The sequence below is a fragment of the Meles meles genome, chromosome 2 (assembly GCF_922984935.1).
Source record: "Meles meles chromosome 2, mMelMel3.1 paternal haplotype, whole genome shotgun sequence".
Lineage (NCBI taxonomy): Eukaryota > Metazoa > Chordata > Mammalia > Carnivora > Mustelidae > Meles > Meles meles.
Window position 1 is genome coordinate 3026542 of NC_060067.1, and position 20324 is coordinate 3046865.

The 20324-nt window shown below is 41.7% G+C and overlaps 1 protein-coding gene across 2 annotated transcripts in view; it reads left to right on the forward strand.

Moving 5' to 3' along the window:
* Positions 1-20324, forward strand: part of ANTXR2 (ANTXR cell adhesion molecule 2) — a 150393-nt gene that overhangs the window by 60428 nt on the left and 69641 nt on the right. For both annotated transcript variants that reach the window (XM_045995389.1, XM_045995396.1), the window contains one exon: positions 7131-7226. In XM_045995389.1, coding sequence (XP_045851345.1) covers positions 7131-7226 — 96 coding nt within the window. The remainder of the gene's footprint in view (positions 1-7130; positions 7227-20324) is intronic.

Sequence of the window (20324 nt, forward strand, 5' to 3'; positions counted from 1 at the left end):
GTCAGAGATACCTTTCCTTTCCCCTTGGAACTACTGTTCTCTGGACTCTTCTGACATAACTGTATCCAGAATGTGTTTTCTGAGCCTGTATTACGTGCCAGACACCGTGCTAAGCCCGCAGAACCCGTGCCAAGCACGTTATGACTTCTTTAAACACGGACAACTCAAGAGGAGGCTATTCCTGTCCCTTAATTTTGCAGGTGAGGACCAGAGAGCCGCCTCCCATCCCTCGTGCACATTTAGGCGAACATGTTAGAAGGTGCTGCTTCTGCGGGGTAGACCCAGCTCTCTGCAGCGTGCCTGGCTTGGTGCGACCGAACATGGGCTGACCGCAGCCCTCACTGCCCCTGAGAGGGGGACTTGCAGCCTGGGGGCTCTGGAGGTTCGCTTACCGGCTCAGTGTCACGGTCAAGTAAATGCTCGAATTGAGAACGGAATCCGAGGCCGTCTCCCGCCCCCAGCCTGAGCATTTGGGCAGTCTGCCATTTGTAACCAGGGCCTGATTTCATTTATATGGAACACGGGTTGGCGGTTGGTTTCTGTAAGAGGTGGACAGTATCTCAGGGTTTGAGGGTCGTACAGTTTCCATCACAGCTACTCCCCTCTGCTGTCGTAGCACGAAGGCCTCTGTAAGTGTCACGTATGTGGATGGGTGTGGCTGCGTCCAACAAAGCCATGTACCCTGACATTTGCACTTTATGTAACATATTCTTCTTTGGATTTTTTTCCAGCTATGTAGTAACATTAAAAAAAAAAAATCTTAGCTTGCCAGGGGTCTTAGGAAACAGATGAGCTGATTTGGCCTTTGGGACATAGTCTGCTAATTCCTGGTAGGGAATCTTCCAAGAGAATCCAGAACATCATCAGCATTCTGGGACTTTTCTTTCTTCCCCTAACTCTAAGTCTATAGGAGAAAAAAAATTATGGAAACCCGTTTCCCCTTTCCCACATCTGTCTTTTTCGATTGTGGCTCTGTAATTAATTATTTTCTAGGTAGGTTATGACAGTTTGGGCATTTTTTGAGTGATTGTTCTTTCCCGTAGTTACGTGAGTTTTGAAATTTTTGAGTGATTGCTCTTTCTCACAGTTATTTTGCAAGGACTGTTGTGGCTGGTTTGTTTTTATATTTGTGTGATTCTCTTGGCTCGAATTTCAGTTGCATGGGCAGGGTGAAGTTTCTGATTAGAAAGCTTGCTTGTAATGAAGGAGAGGAAATTAGATGCAGACCAGGTTCAAAAACTTCTTGTATCCCAGATGACTGCAGACTAGACTCTCTCCACCCTAACGTCAGGCTCAGGCTCCGGTATGTCCTCAGTTAAGACTTCAAAGAGTTTTGGCTTCTGGCTTGAACCATCTTCGGGGCAGTAATTCTCAAACGGGACTCCTCAGCTGACTTGCACAACCAACTCCTCAGAGACATCTGAGAATGCCGTTGTTTCAAAACTATGGTTACAAAGATTCAGTCCAACAAATGGCCAATTGAAAGGTCATCCAACAAACAGACATTAATCCGTCGTAACAGATGGCCAGTTCTCTCTGTATTGAAAAGAACGACCATTTTTCAGAAATTTGTGTTTCAGACCTTCTCTTTAGCTCCTTCGGGTGCCACCAAGTCCCCTCAAACGCTGTATTTCAGCCACGGTTGTCTTTCTCTTGTCCTTACAAGAGGTCACTAATTCTGCCCCATTTTCTCCCTGGGCTGGCTTCCTTTCCTTTCCTTTCCTTTCCTTTCCTTTCCTTTCCTTTCCTTTCCTTTCCTTCTTTCTCTTTTTAAAGATTTTAGTTATTTATTTGAGAGAGAGACGGAGATAGCAATGGAGATAGCAAGAGAGAACACGAGTGGGGAGGAGAGGGAGAAGTGGTCTTCCTGCTGAGCAGGAACCCTGATGTGGGACTCGATCCCAGGACCTCAGGATCATGACCCTGAGTGCAGACGCCCAGTTGACTGAGCCACCCAGACGCCCCCCCTGGGCTCCCTGACTTCCTCAGAGCCCCTGGCCAGGTTATTTGGCTTCCACGTCCCCACATCTGTGGTGGTTCGCTCAGGGCTTGCCCCTCCAGCTAACCCATGGGCTTCGCGAGGACTTGTCCAACTTTGTAACTGTGACACCTGCTCACTGCCGACGATCGACGACACAGCTCTGTGTGCGATCGTGGCTGGTTTGCTTCACTCTTGCAGACTGCAGGCTGCTGTCCGCTCACAGGGCTGAAGTCTATGTGTTTGACCTTTCCTCAATTTGTTTATAAAGCTACGTGAACAATGAGATGATTTCCCTTTCAAGATTGAAGCCTTTCATGCTCCGATAATGGCTCTGGCCAATGAAAACAACGGAACGGGGAAAGCCTGAATTTGAATCCAGTTAACTGAGCTCATGTCTGGGCCTGGGGGCATCCAGGGACGGCTCCGACGCTGACCGCTGACCACACGGTTGCGATGCATGACATTCTTTGCTTCCTCTGCCCTGTTTCCCATCACACTTAGCTAAAATACGATAAGGATTAGGTCTGCAGGTCTTTAGATAAAGTGTGCATTCTTTTTTAAAAAATTTTATTGAAGATGAACCTTTGGAGTCAGTTGATGTAATAATATTGCCATAATAAATGTTTATTTCCATCTGGATGTGCATAGTATTTTATCAATATTCCTAACAGAGTCATTGTTTTGGAGGGAAAACCAAGAATTTTAACTGCCCGTCATGGCGAGCCCGTCCACTTTACATTCTGTCAATGCGATTTCTGAATTTCCGGCTCACGACACATCCATAGAAAGAAAAAAATGTAACCACTACATTGTTAGCAGATTGATATCCTCTAGTTGCATGTTCCTATTTCTGAGCACAGAGTTTGAATTCTAAGAAAGGAGGAAATGAAGTGTTCGTGGAACCTTTTTGAGAACTGTATTGCACAGACAGTACATTTCCATGAGTGCTGTGACCGGGTCCTAATGTGGGAAAGGCCGGGGAGGGGTTGCTGTAGTCATTCTGTACATAGACAGATTGGGGGTATCTCCTCGGAGAGGTAGGACCCTGCATTTATGCATTTGACAGCGCTTCTCCCCTAGGATATCACACTTTCCTATGTGTTTCTTTAACGTTCTTATACCGTCACATTCCTCTTTGCCTAGATTTTGGAGCCAAGCGTAATCCAGGCTGTGGAGAGTCCCATGATTTGTGCATGGCTGTTTAGAAGTCTGTGTAGAAAGATGCCCTTTGAGTACTTCTTAAGTGGCCTGGTGTATGTTCTGAATTGTTTCCTTAGGTTTTAAGGAGAGAGAATTTAGATATTTGCCTGGAAAATTTCCGTGAAGTATTGATATTCTGTCTCTTTTCCTCTTTTTCTCCCTCTCTCTCTCTCTCTCTCTCTCTCACACACACACACACACACACACACACTTGAGTTTCTATGAGCCAGACATTAATTTAGATATTTAAGATACATTAATAATAAAATGTTGAGCTCATATTTTCATTCTACCAAGCTCCACGACAAGAGGTTGCCACATGAATCCTTGTCTTTTTATTTCTTTTATCTTGAGTTAATTCTTTATGGTGAATATCACATAATAGCCTCTTCTCGTGCCTTGAGGACGGTCAGATAGTGAATGGTAGAACTCAGTGAAGACAGTGTGTATGCACGTTTCCATAGTTATTCTCGTCTTCTGGAAGATGAGATAAATAAAATGCCCAGAGATTCTAAGTGATAATACTTGGTAACTTTGCGGCCTTACACCAGCTGCACAAATTCCTGTGTGCTTGTTTCCTCTTCTGTTCTGACGCAAAATCAAAATCAAAGGAGGGCTTTCATTGTTCATGTGCAGTTCATGCTTCATCTCTGGAAAGTAATGAATGTTTGATGATCTATGCTGTCCTGAGAATTAGTTATTTTATTTTTTAAAATTTTTTATTTATTTTAGAAAAGATTTTATTTATTTATTTGATAGAGATAGACATAGCGAGAGAGGGAACACAAGCAGGGGGAGTGATGCTGAGCATCACAGCTGAGCAGGGAGCCTGATGCGGGGCTCGATCCCAGGACCCTGGGGTCATGACCTGAGCCAAAGGCAGGTGCTTAATGACTGAGCCACCCAGGCACCCTGATAATTAGTTATTTTAAAAGTAGATTTATTGAAACTGAAAGGCTGCTAGTAATTGCTGTCTACGAAAATGGGGTTGTTTTGGGGTGTTTCCATGCTGCTGTGTGCTCATCTTCTTTTCCCCTCCATTGTGATAAGAACAGATGATACGGGAAAGGATACACATGTCGAGATTTTTCTGATAAGCTGAACTGAGTGTGTTTTGCCAGCACGTCATCGTCGCTGTGTCTTCTGAGAACCTTCTCTTCTGTTCTCAGTTGTTTACATGTAACTGTTTACATAAAGATTCTTATCTCTTTTTGTGCCTTTGCCATTGTGTATTGCCTTTAATTTATTGTTTAAAAAAAGATTGATTGATTGATTTATTTTAGTGGCGGGGGAGGAGCAGAGGGAGAGAGAGTTATGTCGACTGTGCACTGCGCTCAGAGCCCCAGGTGGGGCTCGATCTCACCACCCTGAGGTCATGACCTGAGCCCAAACTGAGGGAGTCTGGCCCTTCCAGCAGGGCCCCCAGGTGCCTCGTACTCACTTGAAATTCCGTTACAGGAAGTTCTGACTGGATGCTGCTACCACTGTCCCTTAAACGTTGGGAAATCTCTCAGCCTTGAGCAGTCCTGGCCCTTCTCAGCGCGGGTTGGGCAATCCTAGATGTACAGGATACTGAAAGCGTTATGAGGAGAAAGATGCTGACGGAAGCAGAACTTCTTTACTGCAGAGCCACTCAGAGCTTTTAAGCGTGTTAGTATGACCAGTGATTTTCTAAGAGAGCTAGCACGGTAATAGCTTTTCCACAAAGAGTTCCATGCTATGGGAGCCACTGGCTTTCTTCTTTTATGAATTAGAAAACAGAGGCTCCAAGAAATTAAACAATTTACTTAAAATTAAACCTCTAGACCAATACTTTTAATACGGTGCCATTCTAAGATGGATGCTGGTGCCCCCCCCCCCCAACCTTGCCACCCCTCTCTCTCTGTCTGCTCTTGGGATAAAAGTGGCTCTTACCCTGACCTCTGGGCTTCGGTTTGTTTTTTTTTCTTTTTCTTTTTTTTTTTTTTAAAGATTTTTATTTATTTATGTATTTGACAGAGAGAGAGGTCAGGCAGAGAGGCAGGCAGAGAGAGAGGAGGAAGCAGGCTCCCTGCAGAGCAGAGAGCCCGATGCGGGGCTCGATCCCAGGATCCTGAGATCATGACCTGAGCCGAAGGCAGCGGCTTAATCCACTGAGCCACCCAGGCGCCCCTGTTTTTTCTTTTTAATTTCAGTTCAATTATTGAACATTACGTCAAAAACTAATGTTTTGTTTTGTATTTTAAAGATTTTATTTATTTGAGAGAGGGAGCATGAGCAGCCGAGGGAGAGGGAGAAGCAGACTCCTGCCTGAGCAGGAAGCTCAATGGGGGGCTGGATCCGGGACCTTGAGATCATGGCCTGATCCGATGTCAGATGCTTAACCCACTGAGCCACCCAGGTGCCCCTGGGCATATATTCTTACTTGTTTTGAATGGCAGGAAATGTATCTCTGAAAATGCCCATGAAGTCCCAAAGAGAGACTATATTGATTTATTTACAGGTTTTTTTCCCCTGCATTCATTCCTTTAAAAGAAAACAACAAAATAAAATAAGGAAAGAAATGAAACAAAGAAAACACACACACACACACACACAAAACAAAACATTATTACTGGGGATACTAGAGAGTGGGGTTTGGGAGAGACACCTTGTGCCCTGGGGAATTATCCCCCCAAATTTACCAAATTTTACCAAAAATTACCAAAAATTTACCAAAATTTACCAAAAATTTCATAAATACTAGTCTTTGCATTTATGCATTTTGCAGTTCTCTTTCTTTGGAGTTCATTCTCTTAGTAAATCATTTTAAATGCCAAGCATGGTGTACACATTGGTAAGTAGGTTGGACAGAGCCCCATGACTTGCTAGAGCTCATAGTCAAGAGTGATAGAAAAGAGAAATTAAAGAAATAATCACAGGGTATCAGAAGTAAACAAACAACGTGTGATCAGCTCAAGACTGATTCAAGAGAACCATAAATGGGACAGTGAAGAGGAGCATTCCCTAGTCAGAGGCTCAGAGAAGACGTCCTGGGCAAGTGGCTTAAGGCGAGCCATGTGGGATGACTAGGTGGAGGAAGGGCTTGGGGGCAGGGCCCAGAGCTGGTTCCTTAGGGCCGGAGGAGCTTGGTGGCAGGAAGTGCGAGGACACCAGTGCGGTTCTTGAGAGGGTAGTTCCAGAGCTTCCAGGAAAAGTCCTCGGAGGTGTGAATGCTTGAGGTTGCTTTCTTGCATGGATGCAACGTACCATCTGCCAACAAGAACCGCTGCTGCTGGGACGCCCGGGCAGCTCAGTCCGTTAAGTGTCTGCCTTGGGCTCAGTTCATGATGATCCCAGGGTCCTGGGAGCGAGCCCCACATCAGGTTCCCTGCTCAGCAAGGAGTCTGCTTCTCCCTCTGCCCAGCCCCTGCTCGTGCTCCCCCTTGCCATCTCTCTCTCTCTCTCAAATATATAAATAAAATATTAATTTTTTTTTTTGAAGAACCATTTGTTGTTGGTTTCTCACTTGCTTGGTGATTTTTGATATTTATCTGGCCCTATCATTTCAATATATAATGTAAGTAGTGTTTTATCATCCAAAAGTTTGGGGAAAATGTTGCATAAGTTTTGCCTAAAAGTAATCATGCTTATGATCAAAATAACTCTTCTTCAGAGATAAATGATAGGGACCATACGGCCCTTCTGTATAACCCCAGACAGTGATTTTTCTTACATTCTTTTAAGGCATGATTTAAAACTGTTCATAGCACTTTGGAAGCTTTCTTATTTCTTATTGACTGTTTTAACATACCTGTATGAAATAGAATATGAAGGAATTTATAGAATTGAAAGGAATGTAATGAAAATCTGATCTGACATTGGTTATGCTCTCCGCATCATTTTCTGGTGTGTCCTTAAAAAAATGTGTATTTGGAATGTAACCCTATGCTTTCCTGACCACTTTGTTTCTGTCTTCTGCCTTTTTTAGTCCAGTGGGACGGCTGCCATCATTGCTATTTTGGTGTTACTGCTACTACTGGGCATCGGTCTGATGTGGTGGTTTTGGCCGCTTTGCTGCAAAGTGGTGAGTAAGGAGGACTTGCATCTCTGCTCTTCTGCGGAGCAGTGAGGTGTAAAGCAGGGCCCGGAGTGTGACTCAGTGCCGGTTCCAACAACGGCAAAGTGTCAGTTAGCAGATTGAGTTTTAATAGTTTTTATTACGACACTAAATTCTAGAAAACGTGCATGCCAATAAATATTATCAAACTTCATCGAAAACACATTTCAAAATCAAGTTTGGAGGGAGGCGGGGAGAGGGGAGAGGAAGGCGGGAGAGGTCAGAGGGATAAAGGGTTTTCCCCTGCAGCGCGAAAGAGTTTCAAGTAAGTTGGATGGTATTTTCACTTGGGGTCATGGGGAGAAGTTGATGGCCTGTCAGGTTTTCTTGTCAGTACCGAATCCTTCATTACCTCTATGAAAAGTCTATTTCAGGACCTTCTCTGTTTGCCTCTTGGAAAAGCATTGTAGAAAATAAGTCATGGGCAAATGTTAGTGTGTCTGGCAAATCCGCAGTTTTGAAGTTACGACTGTTGGTTTGTTTGTGTTCTTTTTTGTGTTTGAGTAAAACCTTTCAAAAAAGACAGAGTGTTTCTATTCGCTTTCTACTGCTACTGTAACAAAGTGCTCCACATTTGGTGGCTTAAAGCAACACAGATTTATCATGTAACAGTTATTTAATCACAGATACGAGCTGGGTCTCGCTGGACTAAGCTGGGCTGAAAGGTATTGACAGATTCATTCCTCTCTTAATGCTCTGGAGGAGTCTCTTCCTTCGGGTTCCCACCTTCTAGAGGACACACCAGTCCCTTGCCTCACGGGCCCTCCCTCCATCTTCAGAACCAGCGACACTGTATCTCCTGGGCCATTCTTCTGTAGTTAGGCTTCCCTGCGACACTTAACCCAGCTGAGAGAGGACCTCCGGTGTTAAGGAACCATGTGAAGAAATGGGGCCCACCTGGATTATCCAGGATGGTCTCAAGATCCCTGACTCTCAAGCTGCAAAGTCCCGTTTGCTGTGTAATGAAAATGACTCATAGCTCCAGGGACCTCCGGGGGGTTGTCATTCTGTCTTCCACGGGGTGGACTGTTGGGTCACAGAGTTCAGCACATTTCAAGCAATCCAGCTGGGACTGTTCAGGTTTCATAGAAAAGAGTATCCTGGAGAGGCACCCGTTCGAAGCCCACCTCCTCCCCGATAACGTTCCTTTCATTGTCGGCAGGTCACACAGAGCTGGACCTTCTGTAGATCACAGTGGGTTGTATACGAGTTTACTAGAGAAGCTTTTTCCTCCCTCGCTTTCGGTGACTCATTTCAGTTTCCTTGTAACTTCAGGCACTAGTCTGCAGTACTCCGACATCTATTACTAATTACCCTTCAGCCTGCTTTCGTGAATCAACAGTCCTTTATCGCAGAGTAGTTGGTCCATGGGGGAGGCACAGAATTAACTCCGACAATGGTAGATACGAGAAGCATCCTGTCTCTTTGCTGAACTAATCAGTTTCCTGCCCTAGCGATTTCTGCTCGGTTTCCTGCTGTAATCTTGAGTATCCTAATGTGGTTATTTAAGGGTGGACTGCATTCTCAAGTCTCAAATTGAAAAGCAAAAACGTGCCCTAATATGATTGGTTTTTTAAATTTAAATTTTATTTAAATTTTAAATAAATAAAAATTTATTTCATTTTTTATTTAAAATTTGCAGTGGTGGATTTCCTTCATTACTTCACAATTTCATTTATTATTGATCAGAGGGCTCAAAAGTGTCAAAGTATCTGATTTTTTAGAAGATGTGTGTGACAACCAAGCTCACTTCTCTGGGACATTTCTAATGGGCTCAGGTACAGATCTTGAGCACCATTTCAGATGTTATGGAGAGGACTCCATCTCTGAGAGTAGGTCCATTTACAGCCTGAGACTGCAGATCGTGGATCATGGAGTGTATTTCTTTATGCAAAGCCTAGAGGGAAGCCTTGAAGGTGTGGTGTCAGGATGTCGGGAGGGCTTCCCAGCGTTACGAACATCGTGAATGCCTACTAATTTCTGAAACTCAGCTTAGTAGAGATGCCCACCTGTTTATGACGTTTAGAACTACAGATTAAAGGACACCTAGCCCTGAGTATGAACGGATATTTATACTTAGGTACAAATGAATCATAGCAACTGTTTTCTAAGGTAGCTTTAAAAGCAGGGTAGAGGCAAAATTCTGTACTTCGTTCTTGCAATCCATGTCAGTACTATGTTAGGAACTGGGGGGAGGGTAACAAAAATGACTATAATACGGTATGGAAACTCACATTTTTAATACGGAAGCACAGAAATGTGGGCAGAGTGTAACTGGAGGGGCACGAGCGACCCAAGAGCAATGTCTGTAAAGCACAGGAGGAACATGAGGAGAAGGGATTTGCCGGAGTTGTGGGGTTATTTCAGAGAGACTTTACTGGGCTGATGACTCCAAACGGAGTTTCGAATATTGAATAAGATGTTTACAGTCGATGAGGGACATTTCCGATGACGTGTGCGTGGAATTGCGTAGGGTCCCTCCAGCGTGCTTTGGGAAGCAGTAGGCTGAAGCCTACCTAGCATGCCAATGAAGGAACAGCCGAAAGACGGTGTGGGATTTAGGCAGGAATCCCATGCGGGAGGCTTCCTCTGTCTTTTAGGAAGTTTGAACTCACCCCAGGGATGATGAGAGGCCACTGGAGAGATTTGGTCGGTGTGATCCCCTGAAGGAGGCTGTGCTTGCTTTGTAGCAGTGTGTGCCAGGTCTGGTCCTGGTGGGCATTAAGTCTGTATCCAGCTGAGTTTCCATCAACAACTCAAGTGGAAAGCGAGAGACAGATCATGCACCTTAGAGAGGGCTACAGCAGAGGGTCACTTGCGAAGTAGACGGAGTGGAAGATGGAACCTGAGAGAGCTGCGGGAGGATGGAGATGGGAGCGAGACAGAAGGGGCCGAGGGACCATGGCGGAGGGCGTCGTCATCGTTCAGTGGCAGGGTATTTGTTTTATTTTGTTCCTTTTAGAGAGTATGTCTGTGCTACGCTGGATTTAGAATGTAGTTCGTGCAAACTCATCCTTAGTGGTTTAATTATTAGGGATCAACTTACCTTCGACTGTATGGTCACCATGATATTACTTCTAATGGGAAATGAATTGCATTTGTGTCTGCTTGGTGTGGTAAAAGTTTTGCTTTGTGTGAATGTTTTAAAGTACTAGGGGCAAACATTTAAATCTCATCTTTCAGCTGAACCATGATGAAACAGCTTAAAATGTCTGTTCTTGATAAAGTTCTAGAACATAGGTGAGGTTCGGTGGGGTGAGGTCTGGAGCTGATGACCGAGAAAGAATTCTTGACCCATCTTTGGTGCAAAATGGTGGTTTATTAAAGCTCGGGGACAGGACCCCTGGGCAGGAAGAGCTGCTGCCCTGGTTGCGAGCCCTTTGCTGGTTACGTACCCTGTACCCTGCGGTTGGGCGAAGGTGAGGGATTCAATGGAGCTTTCGTATGCTAAAGAGGGCCTACAAGGTGTCAGGATACAGGAGGTCTTGCAGCTAGATCAAGGTTGTCTTTCCCTTTTAGCGAGCCATTAAGATCAAGATAGTTGGGAGATTCCTAAAGAATGTCATATGTGCGCACCCAGGAGTGGTGGTGGGAGGAGGGGGAGATGGGAGGTGTCAGCCTTTTGCTTGGTCCTCAGCCAGCCTTCTGCTCCCTCGTCACTCTCAGGAACTTCAGATTTTGCCAGCAGGCCACCTCCTCGGAAAGCCTATGCTCAGGAAGTCTGATAAAGATAGAAAGTTTGGAAATAAAGCCCTGAACAGAGGCCCTAATATTTCTCACATATTCTTACTCTTTAATTTCTTATTTTATGTAAATTCTTATGAAACGATTTGTTCATTGTTCAGAGAAGATTAGCATTTCGCAGATGTCTAATCCATAACTCAAAAATGACAGAGTCACTTACATTTTAGACAGCGGTTCTCATTTTTTTTTCTTTTCCCCTGCCCTAAACAATGGGAAGCTCTCAGAGCAGTCGTGGTAAGATTTCCAGTGGGGGTGATTCTCCCTGAAGGGAAAGAGTGGGCAGGTGAGGTTCTCCAGGGCTGAATGGCATTTGGAAAAGCCCTTGTAGTAGCTGAATAATGGTCCCTGAAAATATGCAGGTGTTAATTCCTGGAAACTGTGAATGTAATCTTCTTGTGGCAAAAGGGACTTTGAGATGTGATTAAATTAAGCTCCAGAGGTAAGGACATTAGTGTCCTTGGAAGGGGAAAAGGCTTGACCCCAGAGGCAGAGGTTGGAGGATACCCCTACTAGCAGGGAATGGTGACAGTCACCAGGAGCTCAGGGAGGCAAGCAACAGCTACGGAAGGAACCAGCTAGGGGAGCTCATAAGCCCCACATCAGATCCCTGCCCAGTAAGAAGCCTGCTTCTCCCTCCCCTACTCCCCCTGCTTGCGGTCCTTCTCTTGCTGTCTCTCTCTCCATTAATAAATAAAATCTTTAAAAAAAAAAATAAGACAGAGGAGGAGGAGGAAACAGCTAGTCTACTAATGCCTCATTTTAGCCTTATAAGACTCAGTTCAGACTCCTGACTTCCAGAACTGTAAGAAGTTTCTGTTCTGTTAAGCCATTGAAATTGTGGTAATTTGTTATGGCAGCGTTAGGAAACTAATACTGTATTGTTCCTATACAGTATATAGGAAACTAATACAGATATTGCCCAGGGTTGGGAATCACTGCTTACGGCTATCGATTATGGCAGTTCTTATGTGATACGTTTTCAGAGCAACTCGTTACAAAAATCGCTCATGGAGTCTAAGAGGTTGCAAAATGGAAGACAGTGACTTATTCTTCACAATGTTAGCAATGGTTAAAGGCTATTAAAAAAATCAGTATGCATTTTTTAAACTTAGAATTACTTTCTGTTTTGTTTTAACTAACTATAAAATAAATTAACATAATGTTTTATATTCAGAGTGGAATTTACTTATTTCAGAGTGGCAAGGAGTTATTGGAAGAAACAGGCTTCTAATTGTTGAAAGTGTTCAAGGCATATATGTTGTTAGAATCATTTGACAAGGGGATCCAGGGACAGCTTTCTCCCAGGGCTTCTTATTTACCGTCCCATTCATATTCAGATATTGAACCACTGAATCCTATGAAAGCTAGGAAGTGACCTTTTTAATCTGCAGGGAAAAGCAAAGAACTTGAACATTTAACTAAGTGACTCTGTCTCGGAAACTATGCCATTGACCTCATTAGCTGTACCAATTTGGGATCAGGAACAAGAAACATATCAAAGTCATAAATATCCCCTCTAGCATATTTTATATTGAAATTTTAATCAAAATCCTCAAAGAGTTACCCCGCTCAGGTTAGAAAAGGGTACTGTTTGGTGGTACTTAAAGGAAAGTAAGATTGAACAATGATTTATGTGATTATTTGTTGAACATTTCTCTCACTTTATAGTCTAATAGTTTCACGAAGTCAAGTACTGTGTGTATTTTATTTTACTCCTCATTGTAAACCAGGCATCTTATGCAGTAAACACTTAACCTCCTTGAACTATGTCAATTCTTAAAATTGAAATACTTGACAAGTTTTTATCTGGAAGACCACTTCAAAACAGGTTACCTTGTTGCCAGTTTTAATCAAAATTCTGTCAACTGTGGGGAAGCATTTTACATGAGAGGATTAATGGTACAGTCTTAGTTCTCTGTATGATTTTCACTGGTTTTATTTAAAAGGTATCCTTTATGATGTATCTGTAATAGGAAATGTGGCCTTTGCCATTCTTTAAAATAGGAACCAAGAGACAAGTAGGTAAGGATTGTTAATTGTAATAAAATTCTGAAGTAGAAGCAATTTAAGTTTTGTCTGGTGGCTTCTCCATGTATCCGGCAGGGATTTCTAACCTGAGGATTTTGTGAACTTAGGTGGAAAAAAAAATCTTTATTTTTACTTCCAACTGAAATATATTTTCTTCATTTATGAGTGTAGACCACTATCCACAAAAGGATTGGCAGTTCCGGAGACTTTGTCAGCCATAGTAATCACAGATATCCTATGTCTTCAGATAGTTTTGAAATATCTTTTACAAGTATCATAACTTCAAAAGTTAGAGTACTTCCCATTATTTAATGTAGTAATTCTCATTATTTAATGGACTATTCATAACGTAGCATTTATTTCTATATCATAACTTTTGTGGGTTTTTAAATTTTTTTTTACAGATCGGATAATTATATTGTAATGCAATATAATTGGATTCCTTAAAATCCTTTGTATTTTAATTTAGCTTAATTAATCTGGGAGGGGATCTGTAGGTTCAGAGAGGGGCACAGCCTAAAAAAGGTTAAGGAAAACCCCCTGCAATTGGAAATCAGGCCACGTGGAATGCTTTTCATCTGAGACGACTTAAAAATTTTAACTCCCTCAGTTCATTTTTTTTTTTAAAGATTTTATTTATTTATTTGACAGGCAGAGATCACAAGTAGGCAGAGAGGCAGGGAGAGAGAGGAGGAAGCAGGCTCCCCACTGAGCAGAGAGCCCGATGCAGGACCTTGGGATCATGACCCATCCCGAGCTGTCCTTCGGTTCATTTTAATGCATATTTTCAAGGATAAAAGAGAGAGAGAGCATCATTTAAAATGTGGCAAAGTAGTTTCCTCTGTGTACCCGTTCTTTCCATGACAGAAGAAACCTACACCAGTGATAGTTGGAAGACTTTTTCCAGTGGTAATCATGGTGCAAGCGCCCTTATGCACAGCGGAGATTTTTTAGGCACCACATTAGTGAATGACAGAGTGTGTTGAGTTTGCAAACTATTCCGTGAGGGAAAAGTTCTCATTTTTGTGTGAAGTTATTTCTCACCATCTGTTGCAGAGTCTGTGTCCTGCTCACCGAGGATCCTCACATCCATCCTGTACAGCTGCTTGTCGTTAACAAAGACATCAGCTGCGTCCTTCCTTTTTCCTTAAGTTAAAAATGGGGGCAGGAGAGGTTAAAAAATCTTAACCATGTCCTGAATCACGAGTGAAACGTTAGCAGATATGGATGTTTTCATCACTGTTTAGCTTGGAAGATGTGCTGAGCTGATGGCAGATTTGTTTTACTCTCAGGATGCAGAAATGACAGTCCTACGGTTGTATTGCTCGGCAGAACCAGACACTCTGCAGAATTACAGATGTAAGGCTAATGAGGTGGCAAACAAAGGCTTTCTGGAGTGTTGTCAATTACAGTGTGTTATACAGCTGCAGATAAATATCCAAATATGCTGGAAATGATAAATATCCACTCTGCTCTCGTGTCCTTGGCCAGAGTTCTCCACCCTCGGGGGGAAATTGCAAGCGCCTTTTACCTCCGTGCATTTAAGACATTACATAAAGGTCTCATAAATCTTAATTTAAAGAACCATTTTGAAAAGTTATCCCTTTAAAGCCCAATTTGCTTATAAGTAAGTTGAGCTTTCACGATGAGGTTGTATCTGCCTGGAGCTCCATGCAGTCGTTTTCTTAGCCGGCAACAGCTGTGCTGTTCTTTCTAAATAGTAACAACCCTTCTATATTGCACTTGTGTTTTATTGTCCAGGAAGGCTCTTGGTGCCTTTATTGAGTTCTTTGAGAGTAGCCTGACTTTTTTTTTTTTTTTTTTTGGAATGCACAATAAAACAGAAGTCATTTAAATTTTAATATGCCTTCTTTGCACCATTAATTAAAATGATTTATGTTTGGTTGCCTCCTTGGAATAGAGTGTGATGTTAGTGCTTATTGCTTCCATGGAGATGTTTTCCAACAGAACATCATTTGCAGAACGGGTGTCCGACCCTTCCTGGTCTAGTGTTTTGCTGTGGCAGCAACACCTTCCCTTAGCTCTTGTCCGAACACACTCCTGCACTGTTCTTCCCAGTCCCCGCTTGGCATTTTAAATCCTATCTATCGTCTGGACCTCCCACTGGTTATTTATTTGTGCAAAGTAGGAATCTCTGATCCCTGATGAGTCTGTCAAGGAGGAAAGGAGAGGGCGGATGCAATGGCTCAGATCATATTTTGATCTGGATGATGAAGGCATCTAACTTGAAGAGATGCAGAAAAAAAGCTTCCCAAATACCAGTGTAATAGAACTTGGTGTTTCTGCACTTGCTCTGTGATCTTATCAGAAAGAGGAAGGAGAAGGGAAGGAAGGCCCCCATCTATTTCAGACCAGTTTTCCTAAACACTGAGAGCGGCTTCTCCATTGTTTGTGGGCTCTTAGTTGCTTAGATGACATTGCTGATAAATTGGGCATTTGTTTTTGTCCCTGGCAAGAATCAATCCTGAAACGCTACTTGATCTACAGGCGTTGTATCGTATCTTTTTTTTCATCCAAGGCAGTCACTGTTGACAGTTCTTTTCACTCTCTTCGGAATATTGGAACATATGATCGCATCAAGCTGGCTGCAGGTTCCAGTGCTGACATTTTCTAGCGCAAAGAATGCCCACATCACTCGAACATTTGAAAAGTGTTAATGAGCAGATCAAAAGGACTGTTGCCTGAAGCAGCTAACTTTTTTTTTTTAAGAAATCGGCTCTCCTCCAAACTGAAATCTTCATTCTAGCAGCTAAGTAGATGAGATGTAATCCTCCCTGATGATGATAATAACAAATGAAAAAAAAATTGGAGGAGAATCAAACTCTACATATGGTTCATAAAGTGGTGAAAGTGTTTTCCAGAATCTTCAATACAGAACTCAAGGATGCTAAGTGGAAAAATCCTGGCAACTAGGCAATATTATGCCTTTTAAAATCTGCAAATTCTCATAAAATATGGTGCATATGAATACATCCTTTTCTGAAATGGATGTGTTCTTGCACTATTTAGTACAAGAATGGGATTCTCATGACTGTTATTTTTAATGTATTTACACTGACAGTAAGGTTTCCTTTTTCTCCTGCACTAGATTTGCTGAAATGGAGGGATATCAGTTGGACACATATTTTTTTTTCCCTAAAGATTTTATTTATTTATTTGACAGACAGAGATCACAAGTAGGCAGAGAGGCAGGCAGAGAGAGAGAGGGGGAAGCAGGCTCCCTGATGAGCAGAGAGCCCGATGTGGGCTCGATCCCAGGACCCTGAGATCATGACCTGAGCCGAAGGCAGAGGCTTTAACCCACTGAGCCACCCAGGTGCCCCAGTTGGACACAGATTTTTTTCCATTTTGACTTTTGAGCCAAATGGCTTATTTTCAACCTCTTTTGTTCCTTATGAGGCCCTGTAACAGAGTGGTGAGAGGGAACATTTTGAAACATCACATAAAAATCTTTTATTTCCTGTTCCAACATTTCTAGGTCAGTGGTGTTGGGCATATTAATTAACAAGTTATGTCTCTATAAAGTGGGAATGATAATCTCTATCTTTCATAGTTACTGTAAGGTTTAAATTAAACTCAGTCTATCTTTCTACCTACCGACCGACCTATCTCTCTACCTCCCTACTACTTCTTCATCCACCCACCCACCCACCCATCCACTATCCATCCCTTCATGCATTCTAGCAGGTAACAACTACTCAGCACATCTTCAGCCTTTTCTTTTGCACCCTTTCCTGTTGCAGTCCCAACCATATTTTAAAAGGATATCCTTTGGCAGAAGAAGTCAAACTTAAGAGTTTGGAGATGGATGGACCTGAGTCCTGCATTTCAGGATTGCATTTCTGATTTCTCTTTGTGTACCCTAGGGCAAGTTATTGAAATTAGAGTCTCCCTCTCCTGATATTTAAAATGGGGATAAGTATAGGAACTTCACAGGGCAAATAGGAGAATAAAAGAAATTTAGAGTGTATGACATATAGCAGCACCAATAAAGGGTGATTACTGTTAATAGTAGCAGCACAGAGATGAGCCTTAGCTCTGGGTTGGTTTCTGAAGTTCAGCCTTAGCTGTTGTGGTGGTGGTTGTATCCCTTAATTTACTAGATCAAAATTTGATTTAAGTAGAGTTTTAATGGCTGTATTCCATTGTTAACAATGTGGAAAATGTACTTGCTAGAATTTCAAAGTCAAACTTAAACTCATAATAAGTAACTCATTTAGACATACATGAGATGAATTACACACTATTGGGGAAAACAAACCTTAACGTTCTTTTCTGGAACAAGGTGAATACAAATGTATATTGATACATGGCCTGCTTAATTATGGAAAGGCACAGAAGCAAAAACCTGGTGGAAAAGTTGTGATATGTATTTTTTTAAATGTTCTATCAGAATTTTCATGTGGGAAATAACCTATAATTAATTAAATTTATTTCCTAGATGAAGAAACTTAGGATGGTCTTACGTCTTCCCATCTGCCATTGAGTTAATTAGTTCTCTGATTTTATTGGTTGAAAGAGAAATTTGATGCTTCATTTTCTTTGAAAATAGCAATATTTTAGTTTCATGGGAATCTGTGTCTATCTGTTTATCATTTATATTTTTTTCCCTGAGTATTTTTCTTTTAATTTAAGAGATTGGCTGTGAGCCCTTGTGAACATTCTTAGTCAGTTCCTTCGGGTCACTTTCAATCATACTTTAGTATATTATTTTCTGAGCACTTTATTAGGTACTGGTGATACTTATAAAGAAGGAGAAATGATTATTGCCCTCAATAAATCTACACTCTTAAGAGATAATTTTAAAAATTTCCAAATAAACATATAAGCCCAAGTTAATGAAGCATGAATGACTCAACTGTGCAACAACATTTATTTTTAGAAGTTTTCAAGCTTCCAGATAGACCAGTAGGAAGACTGGATGGGACTTAACATGGAAGTGGCCGTCTTATTTAGGGCAAGCAAAGGGATCTTTACTTTTTCTAGACTAGAGATCCATATAAAGGGATATTTATAGATAGGGTGTGAGGTCAGAACTGCATCACAGGGAGGGATTTCTATGAGCTGTATAAAGTTATGGCTTACGATACCAGGTAAAGGGTCTCTAGTAAAGGGGAAAAAATGCAAAGGTGTCTCTTATTATCCTGTTATCCTGTTGTGATTTTGTCAGCAGTTGTCATATGAGGTTTTATTTTATTTTATTTTATTTTATATTTTATTTTTAAGTGGTCTCCATGCCCAACATGGAGGCCAGTGTGGGACTTGAATTCATGACCCTGAGATCAAGACCTGGGCTGAGATCAAGAGTCATGTGCTTAACCAACTGAACCAACCAGGTGCCCCATGTCATATGAGGATTTTAAATTGAAACAATTTGCTCATATCATGCTAAAACAAATGCTATGCAGGGTAAAGAATATGACAAGTATGACATAAAAAAGGATGAGTCATGGAGGAGGATGTTCAATAATTTTCAGGAGGATATAACATAGAACCAGGTTGGGGATACTGTTTATATCCTCAGAAATATATATTAGTACAAGATGAACAGGTAATAAGCAGAGTAAATTTGAAATCCTCACAAGAAAGTGAAAATGAATTCAGACACACTGTACTCAGACTTAGTGAAATGAAGGGTGTACCTTGGTCTTTTTCTAGGGAAAGAACTCCAGAGAACATTTTAAAGTAATTTGCAAGACTAAGAGTAGAAGCATGAAGCATGATTTGTAAGGATGTTCTAATAAAAGTTAGTAATTCATAGATTTCACTTGTGGTCATTGGACCCATTGATCTATTTTGACCAGAGAAACAATTAGGCTTCTGTTAGGAAAATATACCTGGTTACACAGGTTAGAATGAGGGATGGAATTAGAGATAGAAAAACAAGATAAATATCTAATTTATGTAAGTAGAGCATGTAGACGTTGATGCCAAAAAAACTATGGTAATTACCGAATATCAGTGTTATCAGTGTGTTATTAATTCAGAAGCACAGAGCATAAGTAAAGACTGATGGGGTGCATCTGTTCGGTCTGAGTACCATACATCTATTTATAATGGCTTGGCTACACTTAAAATGCTGTTATTGGTTCTGGCAACCCCACTTGGAGATATTGATCAAATGAATATGTACTAAAGCAATGGCCCAAGATCACCAAATAACTCAGGACGATTGCATGAGAAGTAGTTGTGATGTTTAGCTTCTAGATGACTAGGGCTAAGTAGATACATGGTTATTTTATTCTAGTATTCAAAAATAGGAACTGCTGTCTTCTGGAAGAAAGATTAGTTGTGTGTGTATGTGTGTGTGTGTTTCTACATTCTAGGATCGGGACTAAAGATTGGAAACTATAGAGAGGGAGTGGAAACTACAGAGAGGGAGACTTTGGCTTCTTTGGGGGGGGAAACTTTCAAATGATGTGAATTCCTTGCCAGTGGAATGAATTGCTTTGTGAGGTAGTGAATTCCTCTTTATTACAGGAATTCAAACATAGTTGGACTACAGCATGGTGGGTTTTCAGAATATTGAAGTTTTGGTTGAATGTGAATTGGAGAAGTTGAAAAATGTTGTACTAGATATTTTTAAGGTCCAGAGAATTATGAGTTTATAATTTTAGGTGGTAATAGAATGCAAAGGATCCTTCCTTCTTCCTTTGTTCTTCCTTTCCCTTCCCTTCCTTCCCACCTTCCTTCTTCCCTCCCTCTCTTTGTTCCTTTCTCCCTCCTTTTTTTCTCCCTTTCCCACCTCCATCCTTTTTGTTTCTTCCTAACTTCCCTATATTCCTTCCTTACAAAACAGAAAATCTATTTTGTGCCAGACACTTTACTAAGTCCTGGGAATACAGTGAACAACAAAGCAGACCTAAATTTCCTCCTCTCGGAAATTACACTTTTATGGGTCAAGATAAAATTATCAACTCTGATAGATGCTAGGGAACCAATAGGCATTTATGCATATGAAGGAAATCTTATCCACATTGGGAAGACTGAGGGAAGTCCTGGGGGGAAGGTGAAGGACACAGAGAGAGAAATATTTCATATGGGTGGGAAGGTGAGGGACAGAGAGAGAGAGAGAGAGAAAGAAAGAGAAATACTTCAAAAAAATCTGTTGGACGTGGCAAATGATTTGGTAAAGTCATTTAGAACTGAAGAAGAAATTATAGATTATGTGAAAATTTTGAGACTGCAACTAGAAGGAGTAATTTACTTTGAAAGAAACAAGGAAGAAGCGTTGGCACTTTTGATCCCTTTGAGTGTGAAATATTGATAGAT